The sequence below is a fragment of the Tachypleus tridentatus genome, chromosome 13 (assembly GCF_004210375.1).
Source record: "Tachypleus tridentatus isolate NWPU-2018 chromosome 13, ASM421037v1, whole genome shotgun sequence".
Taxonomy (NCBI): Eukaryota; Metazoa; Arthropoda; class Merostomata; order Xiphosura; family Limulidae; genus Tachypleus; species Tachypleus tridentatus.
The window spans coordinates 73020386-73038449 of NC_134837.1; the positions used below are offsets into that span (position 1 = coordinate 73020386).

General features: G+C 32.0%; 1 protein-coding gene across 2 annotated transcripts; it reads right to left on the minus strand.

Annotated features, from left to right (window-relative positions):
* Positions 1 to 2209: 2209 nt before the first annotated feature.
* On the minus strand, positions 2210 to 7091 carry LOC143237908 (uncharacterized). Of its 2 annotated transcripts, XM_076477653.1 has the most exons (7): positions 6944 to 7091; positions 5093 to 5163; positions 4234 to 4332; positions 3465 to 3491; positions 3136 to 3171; positions 2630 to 2674; positions 2210 to 2428 (listed from the first exon to the last, which is right to left on the minus strand). In XM_076477653.1, the coding sequence occupies exons 1-7, from the start codon at positions 7044 to 7046 to the stop codon at positions 2411 to 2413; spliced, it is 399 nt and encodes a 132-aa protein (XP_076333768.1). In that variant the 5' UTR covers positions 7047 to 7091; the 3' UTR covers positions 2210 to 2410. The 2 variants fall into 2 exon arrangements, with proteins under 2 accessions (XP_076333768.1, XP_076333769.1); XM_076477654.1 differs by lacking the exon at positions 3136 to 3171.
* Between the last annotated feature and the right edge of the window lie 10973 nt (positions 7092 to 18064).

Sequence of the window (18064 nt, forward strand, 5' to 3'; positions counted from 1 at the left end):
TTTTACAGAGCAGATGATAAATAATGTACCTGATCTGATCTCAAACACTAACCCCTTAGGCTACTCCTCAGAGGATGTAAACCAGACCTGGTGAATATCATTAGAGGGGATCGAAAGTTATATAAACCAATACTCACACACTCTCATCATTTTCTTCAAGTACTGGTTTACCTGACAAGTTCCATTAAAAGGTAACAAATATATAGGCAGGCATGTATACAGATTGACAAATATATAACGTGAGACACATGTACAGAGAGAAATACAAATGTACAGATTGGCGGATAAGCAGGTAGACAAATGTGCAGTCAGAGAGAGATATATTTAAAATATATACATGAAACAGATATAAACGTTGAAAAAAAAACATTAGACAACATTAGATAAGCATAGAAACCGGCGAACACATAATTAGACAAATAGGCATGCATTTAGATATGTAAATATGGAGAAGGTTGGTAGGAAGGTTCACAGATCAATAGACATGTGATCAATAGACAAATATACAAACAGGAATACATATTCAGACAGAAAAGAATAAGTGTAGATATATATCTATGGTAAGATAGATAAACAGGCAGACATATGTATATTTAGACAGATGATATACAAATTAACAGACGCACAGGCATATATTTATATAGAGAAATATATATACGTACAGGATAATATGTACGTAGACAGATATACAGCCAGGTAAATATACAGGTAGATCTACATACAGGCAGGTAGATTAGTATATTAAGAGCTAGAATGCATTGCTATTAAATGTTTAAGCAAGTTAATTGGTTTTACATGTTTTAGAATTTATGTGTAACGCTATACAAAGGGACAAGAGTGAAAGTAGTTAGACAATGTGTGATTGAATAGAGGGATTTGACTGTCATTCTTATAGCGCACCCACATTTCCCAAATGTTTTCATAGCAACCACAAGAGCTCTGGTTACTGTAACTCGAGTCTTTTTACGACCAAAGTGAATTTTAGTAGTTCCAATTAGGCCCTCCAGTGGCCCAGCAGATATGCAAACACACAAATAAAAACGAACATATACATACTCTTTCTTGTCTTTATATTAGTCTGCGGACTTATACTTCTAAAAACCTGTTTCCGATATCCATGGTAGGCAGAGCGCACATAGTCACCTGTGCTCAATAACAGCATAGTCCGACTTACCATTTCAAAAACATGGGTAGTCGTGGAGACGTATTTGTCAGTTGGAATTTTAAACTATTTTACATGTTAATCGGTAACAACCTTACTCTAGTTATGTAGCAATGAAAAAAAACAGCAAAGTTACTTTTTTGTCACTTTGTCACATCATCTCTTGATTTAAACAATTTTTTTCTGTTACTATCTCACCAATCATAATACAGATAGTAATAACAATAGATAACAAGAACCACTGGGATCATTCATTACTTCAGTTGTTTCTGTTATTAAAGTTCATCCCGTCAAAAATAATCTAAATATCCTATGTAAATTATTTCTAGTGTGTTCTCGAAGTTCACATGATATGCATATTTTTATATTAAAGCAAATATTTCAATACATTTTTTGATATTAATATATCAGTCATACGTGTTTAATTCTAAATAAACACGAAAGCATAAAAAGCCTTGAATAACATAAATATGCTGATAATAATATGTCACTTTCTGCGCCACAATATATTTTCTTTAATGCATTTCATTGTTAATGTTTACCTAATCTGAAGTCTTTCGTTTTCAGGAACACTTGGGTTGTACTAAGAAGGTTGCTGATATATATTATAAGACTTGAATAACAAGCTTACTATAACTACTTGTCAAACTGTATTCTGTTTATAACATTGACTAACCAGTTAAGTTGCGTACATTAAATTCAAGCTGATTGTAAATAAAGTTTGTTTGTTTTTTAAACAAAGAACAAAACATGTTACTGACATACTAACTTCATGCTGAAGAACGCCCTTTATGAGTCTCAAAATTTCAATACTAATATTGTTACAAGCTAAATAAATACTGATTTATAAGTAAATAAATATTAATTTAAATTTAAGTATTTTAAAAAATAGAAAATGCAACGTGAAAACACAACATCAAGGGACTGTATCTCTGTATCACCTTGTTTTAGATACAACATAAAACAATACACCAAATTACACGAATATCAAAGGGTTTTATATTTCCACTCTATCAGTTCAAAAAGGCACACAGAAAATAAGAACACTAAAGATGCTAACATAATTTATTGGATTATTGAAAAGATAAACAAAAGTAAGATAAAACAACATCTGATTAATAATATAGAAAGAAAAAATAAAAAGATTGTTATTTCTTGGTTTATTTTTTACTAATTAGAACAGAAGACATTAAAAGTTGACAAAAACTTTGAAGTTTTTTTTGTTTTCTTCGTGGAAGAAGAACTGTGTCATTGATATCTCCAACCCTGGAAATACATAGATGGAAAAAAAGATCTCCAATTAGTCGCCGACCCACGGTACTTTAATTCAAATGAAACAATTAATTATTTGCACTTTTTTTATGAAGAACACTTTCGGTTTTACAATAGTAAACTTCAGAGCATTTCTTAACCATAAAATAAACAATAATACAATTATTAGATCTGAATTATACAATTGTTTCTTACCATCAATCTCGAAGCCAGATGAAAGTGAGTCTGCATTATACAGTTCTGTATTCAACAAATAATAAATATTTGTTAAAAGAAATTTCAAACACTTGTGGAAACAAAACCAACAATCGTGAACACTTACATATACATTGTTATGTCAAGTGTAGGAATTATTAAATAAAAACAATTATATATATATATGTTAAATTATTACAGAAGCAAAACTATAAGACAGAACGAAATAAATTTGATAAAGTTTAATTTTATATAAAAATTCGTTCCAATAAATTTTAGAAAATAAATAATTATATTCAGTACAAAAAAATAATTATAAAATATAATAACTACCCTTATTATATGATTTATTTTGATATGTTTATTATAGTTGAGAGTTAATAGTTAATAACAGCAGCGTTATTTTTTTTGTTTCGTCTTGTTTTTAATTATAATAAACTAATATTTTGTTTTACTTTACGTAATTCACAGTATATATATATATATATATATTAAAATAAACTTACAAACAATTGAGTTGAACGAAAACTTCTAACTCTGTCCTGGATAAAAAATGGAATTACTCTTTCAAACTGTTCATTTTACGTTTAGAATTCATATTGATTTTTATAATTTACGTGATTCGAAAATACGTTTAACATATTACGGAAACCATTACACTGAGCACGAAGTTTCAACCTGACATATTAAACTAAATTTAAAAAAAATTTAAATATAAACAGAGTTAAATCATTAATCCATTTTTAGATACTATAGATTATGAAATATTATTATCAACTTTGTGTTTACACGTCCTTACTGCTTTAAGTAACATAAAACAAATTACATCACTTACCCAATCTCTTTTGAAACAAATATCAAACTGAAATAAAATTCAAAAAAAGAGTAAAATTTGTTATATTTTATTTAAACGGTTACATTAAACATCTTTATTATAAGTTTATTTATGTTAATATATATTTCTACACTGTAATCAGTAACAAAAAATCATTGTACGATCTACTCTTGCAAAACAAAATTCTGAATTACTTTTAACGTTGAATAGCCTTCAATTTTCTTTGGGAATAAAATGTTATAAAAGTGAGTGAATTCGAGTTTAAACTATACCAGTACGTTTTTAAACTTAGAATTCTATAAACAATTTCCCTGACCGATATTTGCTATCATTCACCCAGCTTTGTTAATCTAAGTACATCGAAACTGCAGCATGAGCTTAGTTAGTATAATTTGAATTATGTACCTTCATTTCACAAGATTAAAAAAAAAAGTTTATCGAACAACTCGCGAAACAAGAAACACTTTGCACTTAAACAAACCACAAACGGAACAAACGGTACTATCGTATTATCTTTGTTGTTGTTTTATTAGCGCAAACATTCATAATGGGCTATTCATCCAAAGGTACTATTATATTTCCTCTTAATTTTTTTTTGAACAGTGCTTGAAAACTACTGTGGGAAATAAACAAACAGTGTATTATAAGAACGCTTATCCAGCAAAATAAGAATTGAAATTATTTTGAAAAATATTCTTAAAACAAACTGGTAATGCTTGGGTAAACATTGTCTTGAAAATAATCTGTTAATTCTTATGAAGAGATTTACCTGGTATCTGGTAGCTAAGTTGTTACAGAATTTGTTCAGAAATTCTACATTTGATAAACCCGGGAGAGTCTGGTTCTGGCACAGTTCCATAGCGTTTCTCTGACGTATAGACAGAACGTATAGATAGAAATAAACAGTGTCACAAACAACAAAGGATGACTTATTTGTTACAGTTATTAAGTTGTAAGAGATTTGCAACAAACGTGAAGAAAATGTAATATAATTGATATTTTGCAAAACCAAAATGTCGTATAAGATGAAAAATAAACAGATATGACCTTGATAAAATAGTTTTGGAAACAATATATTTTCACATTTGTTTTACTCAAGCATGTCTATATAAGATACCAATACAGAACTAACTGTGGTATGTTAAGGATAATTACCACTTTACGATCGAGCTAAATAATGAATTCAGAAAATATTTAAACGAGTTTAATACTTAAAGAAATTACGTGTAATCATTATAAATAATACCGTATTAATACAATCTGTCTTAATACGTGCAAAAATGTATGAGAAAGAAAGAATACACTAGAATAATAACAACAGAAGCTACTGTATAAAGTACTGCGATAGTAACTAAATGTACAATATTGTACAAATTTCATCACTACGTGCATGATGTAATACATATATTATCAGAACATGCATGATACAGTATAAATATAATATCTCACTGCTATATAAATAACGCGCAGCGATGGTAGCCATTGTGTAGCTTCGCTCAAAAGTCATAAGAAACCAACCCAAACAAATTTTACGTGTGTCTAACACATCTCTAATATTATAATTCACAGTCGAAATAACATTCTTAACCACTGTGTTAAACAAATACAAATAGTAATCTAATACTCACTTCAGTCACAGATGAATAGTTCAGAAGACATTCGTAACGCTCCATTTTTGTATAATTAGTAGCACGCCGATCTGAAACATTGTAATTTTTAATTATACTTTTTTACAAAGTATTAGTGCTAAACCTATTATTTTAAAACATTGCCTTCTTTATTTAGCCCTTTAAAATTTTTCGTGTATTAGATGAATGAATGATTATAGTATTTCAAGCACACTTTCACCATAACCATTGCCGTTCACACCCTGACAAATGATGTTGTAAGATATGGTTTAAATAGGTAGAATTCCGTGTTTGAAGTTTACACAGTATATGTATATTAGAGTAAATGTGTTGATTTGGCTTCTCTGGAAGTACAGAAAGCATTTGAATAAATGCCACGTTGAAGGCTTGTGAAGAAACTTTTCTCGATAAGTATGGCGATAAATTATGGAATTGTATAGAAAAGTGGCAAGATAGAAGAAAGCAAAGGGTTGTTATTATAGGACTTCAGTCAAACTGGATTAATATTCCAAGTGATATACCTCGGGACTCAGTCTCAGGATCATTGATCTTTTTGATTAACATTAAAGACACAGACAAAGGACTTAAATTTACACATGATATTAATGTGTTGAGTGTTATTGGGTGTGAAAAGGGTGTTACTGATTTATAAAAGGATTTAAATTATTTAGTGAATTGGTCAAATAAATCATAGATTGGTTTTAATTGTGATAAATGCAAGATAATATATTTGAATTATTATAGTTTTAATTATAAGTATTATTTGGATGGAAATAATGTTAAACGTGTCATGAAAGAAAAGGATTTTGGTCTAATGATTGGTAAGTAACTTAAGCCATCCAAACAGTATGCTGTTCTCAGTGGGAAAGAAAATAGGATCTTAGGTTATACCAACAGAAAACCTGAATGAATAAAAGTCTATAGAGATTATACTTTCATTGTATAGGTCACTGGTTAGGTCACATACAGAGTGTTATGCTCCTTAACTAATGAAAGACATTGAATTGTTGGACACGGTTCCGTGAAGGGTTACTAAAATGGTACCTGGAATGGAGAGGTCTATATATTATTACGTCAAAACTATGTTTTTATCAACAAAGGTAATTTAGTATAACAAATAATATAAGAGATTTAGATCTTTCTTGTAACATTTCTGTTCTCTTTGTTTTGAAAGACTGGTTGAATTATTAATACAATTTCTCACAAAAATATTATTCTGTGAGAGTTTTTTTAATGGCAGGTTCGAATCCCCGTCATACCGATCATGTTCGTCTTTCTAGCAGTTGGGCGTTATAATGTGACGATAAATACCACTGTTCTTCATTAAAATAGTAGCACCAGAGTTGTCAGCTGGTAGTGATGAATACCTTTTCTCTAGGGTAACCTTCGTGTAACTTTGAAGATAGTCCAAAAGAAACAAACAAACTGATATGAGTATTATTGTTATATGAGTATTTTATCTTGATCTCTCATACATGCGTTTTTCATTTGTCTATATTTTCTCTGCTTCATTTTGTTCTGTTTTTTCATATTCACCTTTTGATACCCGAAAACTATCAAAACATCGTGGATATTAATAACAGAACTGCACAGTGTGTAATCATTGCAGTTCTTAACAGTAAGGAATTTACACCTTTAAAGTTTCGTGGATATTAACAACAAGAGCTGTAAACACTGAAAGTATTATTCTGTAATCATAATCTTCGCTTGAGAATTTTTACGATAACTGTCTCTTCGAAACATTTCTGGGTACATTCTTACATATAATAAAAGTTATTTTAAGTATGGTTACAAATATATCTAATCAACATAGACCATCATTAGAACAACACAAAGTTGATTCATACTTACCACAAAAAACAAAATAAATGAGCTTTGGGGTTATCTGTGACCTACTGTAACAAATACAGCAGGCCAGAAAAATAAAAGTAGCGAGAAGAGCTCTATTCTTCATTCTGTTAGAATTATGTTGATATTAACGACTGTCGCTTCTTATATAGTGTTGGTTGAAGAAAGAAAAGGAAATTTCATCATACTATCGGATTTCTATTCAGACTCTGTTTCAAACACTGTGCACTTTACGAAAGAACTGTGTAATACGTGGAGATGCATTAATCACGGACGTCACGTATTACTAGATATATAGATTTCACTATCCGTGGTGTTACTGTGTTGTACCTATTGCTAGCAGTGTGTATTAGTGTTTGCATATAAATGACACCAAAGAAAATCAAAACGACCCGAAATCCTGTTGTAAAAGGAACGTCAATTATTTTGTGAAAGCGATTTTTTCGTGTTCCATTACATTAAAATATTTTGTCCCATTTAAAAGCTGAATACAGTATCGGTAAAAGAACATTTCTAATATGTTAAATTATAAGATTATTGAAGTTGTTTTTATATCAAGGATTAATTTATTTACTGCTCATGACATGCAGTTGATCATTAGCAGTTATTGTTTTCCTTGATAGTCATTAGTTTCAGTTATATCATTGTTATGTGCTATTTTACAGGTTGGCTCAGCCATTCAGTTATAGTATTCAGTTACTATGTTTTGATTTACATAAATGCAGTGACATTTATAAGCACTAACTTTCAACGAAATTGTTCGATTTTTACCTCAATATGAGTTCGTTAAAATGGATGTTTTAATAATACCATAACCAGATCAGTCACACACCTGTATTGATCTCGCAGAAATCATAACGACACCCATAATCGTCTCGCATGAGCTCTGGACACCCATGATTTCGTATACTTGAATTGTCGGAACAATCTAAAACAGTAAATAACGAAACCCTGTTTTGTTTTGTTTTACTTTTTGACTTGGGTAGGGTGTGACTAAAGACTAGTGGGTTCAGATTAAGAATTTCTGGGTCACGTGAAATTGACGACAAAAACAAACAAAATAGTAGATACGTATTTTGAGGACTGTGTTTGTTAAACTGTGGTAGTCAACTCCAAGTATTTGGTCAAAAGCGCTGTGTTCAACAACTTGTGATGAGTACTATTGATTAGCCATGTTCAGCATAAGGATATTGAAATATCTTCTGAAAGAACAAAAACATTTCTTTCCCCACAAGAAACAGACCTAATATTTTTGTTATAACCTTATTATATATAATACAAAGTTTTTTAGAATAATCAGTTTGAGAATTATTGTCTTTATATTGTAATATTTTTCTCGAAATGCTCAACCATAAAGCTAGCTTTAATGTTTTAATTTAAATATATATTATATAAATGCATATAAGCGGTTTGCTGTACTTCAAATTATAATAATAATGTAACAAGCCATTTTACAGGTCTGAAAATAGGTATTTCTTTCATGGTGCGTCACAAGGTGGGTCAGCAGTAAGTCTGGCGTTTTCAACGTTGAATTTAGGGGTTTAATTCCACTTGCTGGACGAAGCAAAGAGCTTGATTTGGTTTTGCTCTAAGAAAACAGACATACGAACTCAGGTGCCGATAATTTCTAGACCATACTTAAGATTTAAACTCAGGTGGAAACGTGGTAAGATTGGACACTGATAAACTTGAAATTTCTAAATGAAACGGATACAGGTAATTATGTTATAATTTTTGTTAAAGAAAAAAAAGCCACAATGAAACTTAAAAAGGCGAATATTTCTTTACATTATACATTGAAACTATCATTTTTTGGTAAAAGCACCGACAAATCCCTTCTTACAACGATAAAATATTTACGTGCTCAGTATGTGTTGCATTCCACATATATTCTTGTGTCGCATGAAATGATCCGTTGAAATTTATTAATGATAATGTGGCAAGTGTAGAAATAAATATAACGAACTACAAACAGTCAAGTGTCACTTTAAATAATAAGAATGAGTTTTGTGATTATACTTTTATGTAAAGATCACAAGAATTATTAAAATAATATGACTGTAGTCTGGTTTACCACACATAATGTGATTCTTGCATATGGTAAGAGTATAATTTGTCTCTCAGAAGCTAACAATTTTAACAACCACAAGAAACAATAAAATAAAGGCATTAATTAAAGTTCTGACTTCTACGTTTAATTCAGTCTCTGATTTACCAAGAGTCTGTAGGTGAAAGCAGAGGTGATATTATAATTGTTTAACCACTTATATTTGTCAAATCCAGTTCTGATGAGGCCTTTTGGTCATAACCAAGGCTCGTTATGGAATTAATGAAATGTAATTATTATCAAGCTGATTTAAACCATTTGATGGTGAAATTCTAAATTCTTTGATTAAAAACTAAGAACCAGCTAATATTTCTTTACCTCACATTTAACACCAATTATTTACTTATTATTGTTTCAGTAAACATTCGTGTCGTACTATTTAGATGACATTTTGCTGGCTCCTTGGTCATGCTACACATTAAAGTTATGAAGTTGTTAAATAACGAAAGAAATGTTACAAGGAATAAACATAAAATAATTTAAGATATTTAATCAAACGATTAACCAGAGATATTAACTTTAACAAAAGTGGAAATATTGATGACAAAGTCCTCTAATAAGTCCTTTTATCTAACAAACTTTTCTACCTCGAAACATTGATCCTTGACTTTCTTATCGTAGAAGTGCTTCTGACTGCCATCAGCTCCATACATAATTTTTCGAGCTAACCGACAGATTCCTTCAGTTTTTTTCCGAGATCTAACATATGCTGGTATGTGTTCCTCTCTTTCCTCTTCCCCTTCGATTTGTGTTCGACTTTCTCGCGGTCACTGTCTCAACGTTTTTGTAATGAAGGGTCTTTCTTACGTGCCTTTTTCAGTTTCTGTAGATCTGCGTTTAACATATCATCATACAACACTTGCAAGGCCTAATGTATTGTTTGCTTTACTTTTCTTGAGCTCTTGTGGTGATCGTAGGTGCCTCACCAGTCTGTTTTCTGTTTGGTTTCTTCAAACTTCTACTGCGTAGCGTATTACTTATCACGAAGTCATTGATGGGTGCCTTTATACACATGGTTATAATATCACTCTTTTTTGTTCACCCACCACTGGTTTTTGCCTTTGACTGGTTATTATTGTAATTGTCGATTATATTCCCTCCATGGGCTTCCATGTAATGTTCTGCCAGCTTGATAACCTCGTTCATGTCTTTCACTGTTTTCTTTTTTAGGAACAATGACATATCAGTACAGCACATGGCCGCATATTAAGTATATCTGGCAGTCTTTGAAAATTGTCTTCACACAAGACAGAGCCAGTTCACGTTGTGAAGTATCGTCGTGGTTATGTCACAAATTAAAATACAGTGTCTCCATTTCTTAGTAACCTTTCTTAGTAAGTTCATATCATTCCAGCAAGGCCACTTTTAATTTTTCATAGTCCACGATACCTTATGACGTCATGCCTGCATAATCTACTTGCAGGCTTCTCTGTGTGAAAAGTGTACTTGGACAGACAGCCCGGTCATTTATGTCTCAGTTTTAACTTTATGCAAATCATTCTCACCTAACTTGAAAAGCATCCATGTTGTCTTTATGTTCATCATATTTAGGCAACTTGAATTGGCTGGCCCTGATCCTATTGTTATTCTTGGGTCCTCTATCTTTTTGTTATGTTGAGCTGGGTGATCACATTTTGTTCTCTTATTCTCTCTATTTTCAATGTCCGCTCTCTCTCACTTTATTCATTCTAAATTTGTGCTCTTATTTTCTTTATTTCCAACTTGTAGATCTTATAGATCACCATCTTTAAGTCCTAGTCGCTTGTCGCTTTTGATCCCCCACTTATCAAATTCATTTGACTTGGTTAAATAATGTGTTTGTAGTCTCTGCAATATTTTCGATACCACTAGAGCTATACATATATAGATCTTTTTTGCCGCTGTTTTTTACATCATATTCTATCACCATTTATCATTTGGTTGGCTCATCATGACAAGTTTTTAAGTTTAAAACCGGATATTTTTAAATTAGGTGTCTGCGACTTGTTGGCGATAAATTCAATAATAGACAAACAACAGTTACGTTTTATAATTAATCCTGAACAAATCTGCAATTTATTATGTTACGTAGGTCGCGTTATATGATTTCAAATAAATTAAATTTTAATTTAAATTTAGAAGTTAATTGAATGTCGGTATGCATCGAATTTATGTTTCTTAACAAGATTGATACACAGCAGTTTCTGTATTAACATAAATATATATTAACAACAAAACAATTTATAATAACGGTTATTACAAAAAGTTATTACAAATTTCAGTTAAAACATCAATACTGGTATTTTACCTACACATATCGTACATTGTTAATTCTTACACTCAAGAACCTGTTACAAATTTATGGAATAGTTACATGTATTTCTAAATATACATTTAAACTGAAACAAAATAAATATTAAGATAAATATAAAATGTTAAATCTGTTACACAATACACAACTCACTTACATTAATATAATATATTCAAATAAGTCAAACTTGTATACATATATTCATTACATGGTGATTATCACAATTGTATTCAAAGGCGGTGCAGTTATTTTAGAGCACAGTTTAACAAACGAATTATTCTGTCTTCTCTGTTATTACAATACAGATTGTGATAATTTCACTTCAAACTTCCGTATGCACTCTTTATGGCTAAATTCACAGTAACGCAGTCTTGATATATTTCTAACTAAATTTTCAACGCATATTTATATCCCATTATAGGTCTAGAACTTCGTCACACAATGAAATATTTTGATGTAAATATAAGAAATTGTAAACGTATGTTTAGGTTCTTTAACTGATCCAAGGTTTAATCTATCACTAGTCGTATTTTCTGTAAATTGTGCTTTACTTCCTCAAATGCGGTATTTAGAATTTGATCTAACGTAATTTTTTGTCTCCTTTTCTCTTTCATTCTATAAAAATAGAGATTGCAAAAGAATTTTTATTGTGTATTATATCAAATTAGTAAACCATAATGATTAATTTTTAATATAAATAAGAAAGAATGACAGTTTGTTTTAACTCTTTTAATGTGTGATTCGAATAAATAATTATATCCACTGACTGCAAAATTGAGATTTTACCCCACGATTACCAAAGAAACATGCAAGAATAAGCCCCTCTACTCAAAACAATCGCCAAACTTGGGTGTGTGCTGTCATCTATGGCCTATACCATGAAACATGGATGTTTATATGCTTCAGCTGACTGACATTGTGATGACACGTGCTTTAACTCTACGTATTTTGCAGCTGATTTTCTTTCTTTACGGGTGAGTTACTTACTTACGTGTTACATTAGTAATACTTATCAGTCACATTCAGGAATTACAATATATCTCTTCTTACAGGCTAATATATAACAGAGGTTTTGTAATTTGCCGATATCAGGCATTTGTATGTGGATAATTGACACTTGAAATTAATTATGCAGTACCTCTAATTAACACGAGATATATATAACAACTTTAAACAAATTCAGATTATCTATATAAAAATATGCTTGTATTTGACCGTCGGTCCGTTTGAAACTTATCTTGCAAATTTCTTTATCAAACGTTATAAATTTCATATCGATATAAAGGCCTTTCTTTAAGAAGTTTCGTTGGTAAAAAGAGTGGCCTAAAAGTTGGCCATGGGTAGTGATGACTAGTTGCCTTACATCTAGTCTTACACATCTAAATTAAGGACGGCTAGCGCAGATAGCCATCATGTAGCTTTGCGCGAAATTCAGAGCAAACAAACAAATATTTCTTTGAGAAGTGAAGATTACATATACCGTTAGATATTAGACCCTGGTTATCCAGTGTTTCGTGTTCGTGTACTTCACCCATGTTGGCTGTATGTTTGTATATGAGTCTTACTTGAGGTGATTCGTTCGACTTTTCTGTAGTTAATATTGTTTTGTGATTGTTCATCTGGGAACTGTTCTGTGTCTGTGAGGTAGTGTGTTCCATTTATTTCTATTTTGACGTTAAATTTGGTTCTTGGTAAAGATATTGTTACATGTTCTGGATAAGAGGCGTCTTGTGTCCATTATTTAAATATGACCCTTTGATTAGTATTCTGGCCTCAGCTTCCAGTTTGATAGCAACAATTTCAATGTTTGATTTCCTCTATAGATGTGTTTTTATATGTTACAGTGATGACCTTTACGATAATATTAGACAGTTTTGTGTTTCTTGATGGAGTTCTTTGTGTTTTCTATCAGACCAGTGTAAAACTGTTGGTATCCAAGTGTGTTTCTATTGTTTCACGTAACTGCATCATGTTATGTGTCTTTGTTGTTTCCTGTGTTCATGTTGTTTGACGTGTCTGTGTTGTTTCATATATCTATGTTGTTTTATGTGCCTGTGCAATTTTATGTATTTTGGTTGTTTCACGTATCTTTGGTTTCATGTGTCTCTGATGTTTCATGTATCCGTATTGTTTGATGTGTTTTAGTGTTTCACGTCTCTGTGTTGTTTCATGTATCTGATTTGTTTTATATGTCTGTGGTACTTCTAAAGTCATGTGATAACGATATAACTTAGAATCAGTGCTATTGCATTCGACCTACCACTCCTTCAATGCAACTTCAGTGGATATACGAGCCTTTGTTATGCAGTCTTTTCATCATCAACGTTCGCCTCGATTTTACTCGTTTATGTTTATTAGAACGGAAACCGTGGTAACAGCAGAATGAACATGGAAGAAGTGACTAAACATTTTTCTTATAATGTACGATTATTCATTTTTGTTTAGTACTTAATTAATGATAAGCAGTTTTCTCAAAATAACAATACAGGACCTTTCGTGGTAAGTACTGAGATATGTAACAAACTTCCTGTAGCATCTGGAAATAAGTGAAACATCTATACTGATATAATTTAACCTAAAATATGAGGTTTGATCGAAATACACATGGTTAAAGTTTAACAACACATTTTCCACCCCCACCAGTGATAAGTTTATAAACATACAACGCTAGAATCTGGGTTTTATTTGTATGTTCGAATTTCGCACAAAGCTTCTCGAGGGTTATATCTGCTAGCCGTCCCTAATTTAGTAGTGTAAGACTAGAGGGAAGGCAGCTAGTCATCACCACCCACCGCCAACTCTTGGGCTACCCTTTTACCAACGAATAGTGGAAATGACCGTACATTATAACGCCCCCACGGCTGAAAGGACGAGCATGTTTGGCGCGACGGGGATGCGAACCCGCGACCTTCAGTTTACGAGTCGCACGCCTTAACACGGTTGGCCATGCCGGGCCGTGGGTTTTATAGTAAATTTATTATTAATCAGTTTGTGTGTAAAACTGTGTACTTTACGACGTTTTTTTTACAAAAGTTTTAATGATTTTTTTAAATTATATTTTCAGTAACAAGAATGTTCTTACTTCTATGTCAAAATTAGTGTGTTAAAACTAGTTGAAGGTCATCACTGATTAATCACTACCAACACTTAAGACGTTCACACTTCATTCTTTATATAATCACGATTTTAATTTATTCACGGTAAAGTATTACTACCCAAATAATCGTTACGTAACGTAACAATAGTGGTAAATCCGCAAAATAATATTTCAGTTCTACAGTAATTATAGATATGATTGACTGATTGGACTTAACCACGAAACTAGATAATGGGCATCCCGTCCTCTGCCAATAAAGGCGAGCTGAACCCGATTTCTACGACTTGAGTCCGCAAACATACCGTTGTGCCACATTGGACCTATAGGCCTGTTATATTACTGGTGTCGCCACATGATAAATCACCACATACATAAAATACCAATATTTTCGTCATAGGTGCGTCACAACAATTTCAAACTGCTGAAATTCCATCTTTAGTAAAACAAGAACTTCAAATGGTAAAAGAAAGTAATTTTTTCACCAATAACAACAGCTAGAAACTGTAAAAAGATTTTAGATCAACTTTAATAACAATTATTAGTTTTGTCACCGCTAGTTTCATCTCACTCTGTAGTTAATGCAAATTGTTTAAAGGTACCTTGGATAACACGCTGTATTAAAAGAATTATGATGATGCATAATGTGACGTTATAATATGACGTTCAATCCCACTATTCGTTTGTAAAAGTGTAGCCCAAGAGTTGGCGGTATGTGGTGATGACTAGCTGCCTACCTCTAATCTTATAATTCTAAATAAGGGACGACTAGCGCAGATAGCTATCGTGTAACTTTGCGTGAAATTCTAAAACCAACAAAAGCATCAGTTTCATCATATCACTGAGGTATACAGTTTGAAGTAATGGCTTTAAACGCAATAACGGGGTGTCTTAATAATATTAGAAATATGGTTCAAATAACATATCATTAATTATTATTTTACACAAGGTATATAACGTTAATTCACTTCGTGTAAGTAATACATATTGTTTTTGTGATCAGTTTACTCTGTTTTAATTTCATATTTATTTCTCTTAAGGCGTTATAATGTGACGGTCAATTCCATTATTCTTTCGTAAAAGAGTAGCACAAGAGTTGGCGGTAGGTGGTCATTATTAGTTTTCTTCCCTGAAGTCTTACACAGCTAAATTAAAGACCACTATTGTAGACAGCCTTTTTGTAGCTTTGCGCGAAATTAAAACAAACAAAATGGTGTTTAAGGAAGACATTTTCTATATATAGAAACGTGTGTATTCACTTCGATATTAATGGTTGCACGTGAGCACTTCACATAAAACCTTTCCACCAGAAACCCTGTGACAAATGTGTACAGTTATACACATTGTTACAAGATCCTTCTAGCAGATACACCAGATATCTGATCAAGGAAAAATGAGACATAGCAGGGTAACTCCAATTTTTTATACTCGTATCTTTATATCATGGCAGAGTTTTAGTTTCAAAGCGAAAGTAGGGCTTTCATCCTACTCATGAGTCAGTATAATAATATTATCATGGATGTTTAAGTTTTGTACCAGGCTACTTACTTTGGTAATGGAAATTAGTTTTAGAATGTTGGAGAAAAGTGATCGACGACGTAAGAGATAAAGTTGACAGATAATAATAATCGACCATAACGTGACGGCCCCTTTTCAGGGTTAAATGTAGCAAGCATGTATAAATTCATTGCATCGAAATTAGCTGGGGAGAAGTCTATTTGATCTGATCTGAAACACTAACCCCCTTAGGGTACTCCTCAAAGAATGTAAACCAGATCTTGTGAATATCGTTACAGGGGATCGACAGTTATATAAACCAATACTCACACACACTCATCATTTTCTTCGAGTAATGGTTTACCTGACAAGTTTTATAAAAATGAAACAAATATATAGGTAGACATGTATAAGGACAAGAAAATGTATATTTGTAGGTAACTGTGTAAAGTGAGGTATACATACAGACAAACAAATAAAAACGAAAATATACATATATACAGATTACCAAACATGCAGGAAGAGATATATTTAGACAGAAACAGTTACAGGAAGACAGATACAAAAATAGGAAGATATATACGTAGAAAAATATTTGGGCAAGAGGATATATAATGACATAAGCATACAAACAAGCAGACATAGAGTTAGACTGATGTACAAGCAGGTAGGTATGTAAGTACCCAGATTAATAGACATGTAGGTAGGTAGAGAAATATAGAGATGGGGATATAAACATACAAAAGTGTAAGCATATATATATGTGGTAAGACAGATAAACAGGGAAACATAAACACATTTAGACAGATAATATACAAGTTAGTAGACATACAGGCAAATAGTTATGTGGACAAACTATTGAACTCTCAAACAAGTTAATTGATTTTACATGTTTTAGAATTTAAGTGTAACGTTACACAAAAGGAATTCAGCTTTTCATAGTTTTGAAAGGATAGACCAGAATGAAGGTAGTTAGTTTGCCACGAGTACACCACAATCAGCTTTTGAGCTACTAATGTGTGACCGAATAGTGGAATTTGGCTGTCATTCTTATGCGCTCCCACGGTCCCCAAATGTTTTTATAACAACCACAAGATCTCTTGGCTGCACCCGAGCTCTCATTACTGTAAATCGGGTCAATTTACGACCAAAGTGAACCACAATTTTAGTAGCTCGATGTGGGCCCTTCAGTGGCACAGCGGATATGTAGACAGACAAATAAAACGAACATTTGCACACCTTTTTCTGTATATTAGCCTGCGGATTTATACATCTAGAAACCTGGTTTCGATACCCGTGGTGGGCAGAGCGCATATAGCCATCTGTGCTTAATAATAGCATAGTCCGACGTATTATTCCAGTAACGTGGAACGTCATGGAGACGTATTTGTAAGCCTATTTTACATTTAATCCGTTAAAACGTTACACTAGTTATGTAGCAGAAATATATGTGGGTTTCTGAGTAACTAAATATAGATATAACGAATATTTTTAAACCGAATTTGTCCTGTATTGTTATTTCTTTTCAGCTTGTGTTTCATCGTTAAGTACAAACAGCCATAGTGCAAAGTAAAAACAAAAAAGCAATGTGACTTTTCTTCTCACTTTTTACACCATCTCTTGATTTAAACTATTTTTGTTCTATTTTACACTGGACAAACAACAATGTCGTTAACAACAGAGCTGTACACTGTGAAAACAACAATTATATAATCAGCAGTACTGACACTCTGTTACTATGGCTGTTATCAGCAACAAGAAATTTAAACCCAGAAAATATTCCCTGGATATTAACAACAAGAACTGCAAACAGTGAAAGTGTCATTCTGTAATCATAATCTTAGTTGCAATTAGTTCTCGTTTATTTTTACGAGAACTGTCTCTAAGAGAAGATTCTGGGTACATTATTACATATAATAAAAAGGTATCTAATGTATGGATACAGATCTTGCTTATCAATAAAACCATCATTAGAACTACACAAAAATGATTCGTACTTATGTTCGAATTTCGCACAAAGCTACTCAAGGGCTATCTGTGCTAGCCGTCCCTAATTTAGCAGTGTGAGACTAGAGGGAAGGCAGCTAGTCATCACTACCCACCGTCAATTTTTGGGCTACTCTTTTACAAACGAAT

Bases quoted from the DNA above. Each gene is read 5' to 3' on its own strand.
- LOC143237908 (XM_076477653.1), bottom strand. From the start codon at position 7,046: ATGAAGAATAGAGCTCTTCTCGCTACTTTTATTTTTCTGGCCTGCTGT. The intron at 4,333-5,092 runs GTGAGTATTAGA...TCTATACGTCAG, and splicing joins ACTATTCATCTGTGACTGAA to AGAAACGCTATGGAACTGTG. The intron at 2,675-3,135 runs GTAAGTTTATTT...TGTTGAATACAG, and splicing joins TTCGTTCAACTCAATTGTTT to AACTGTATAATGCAGACTCA.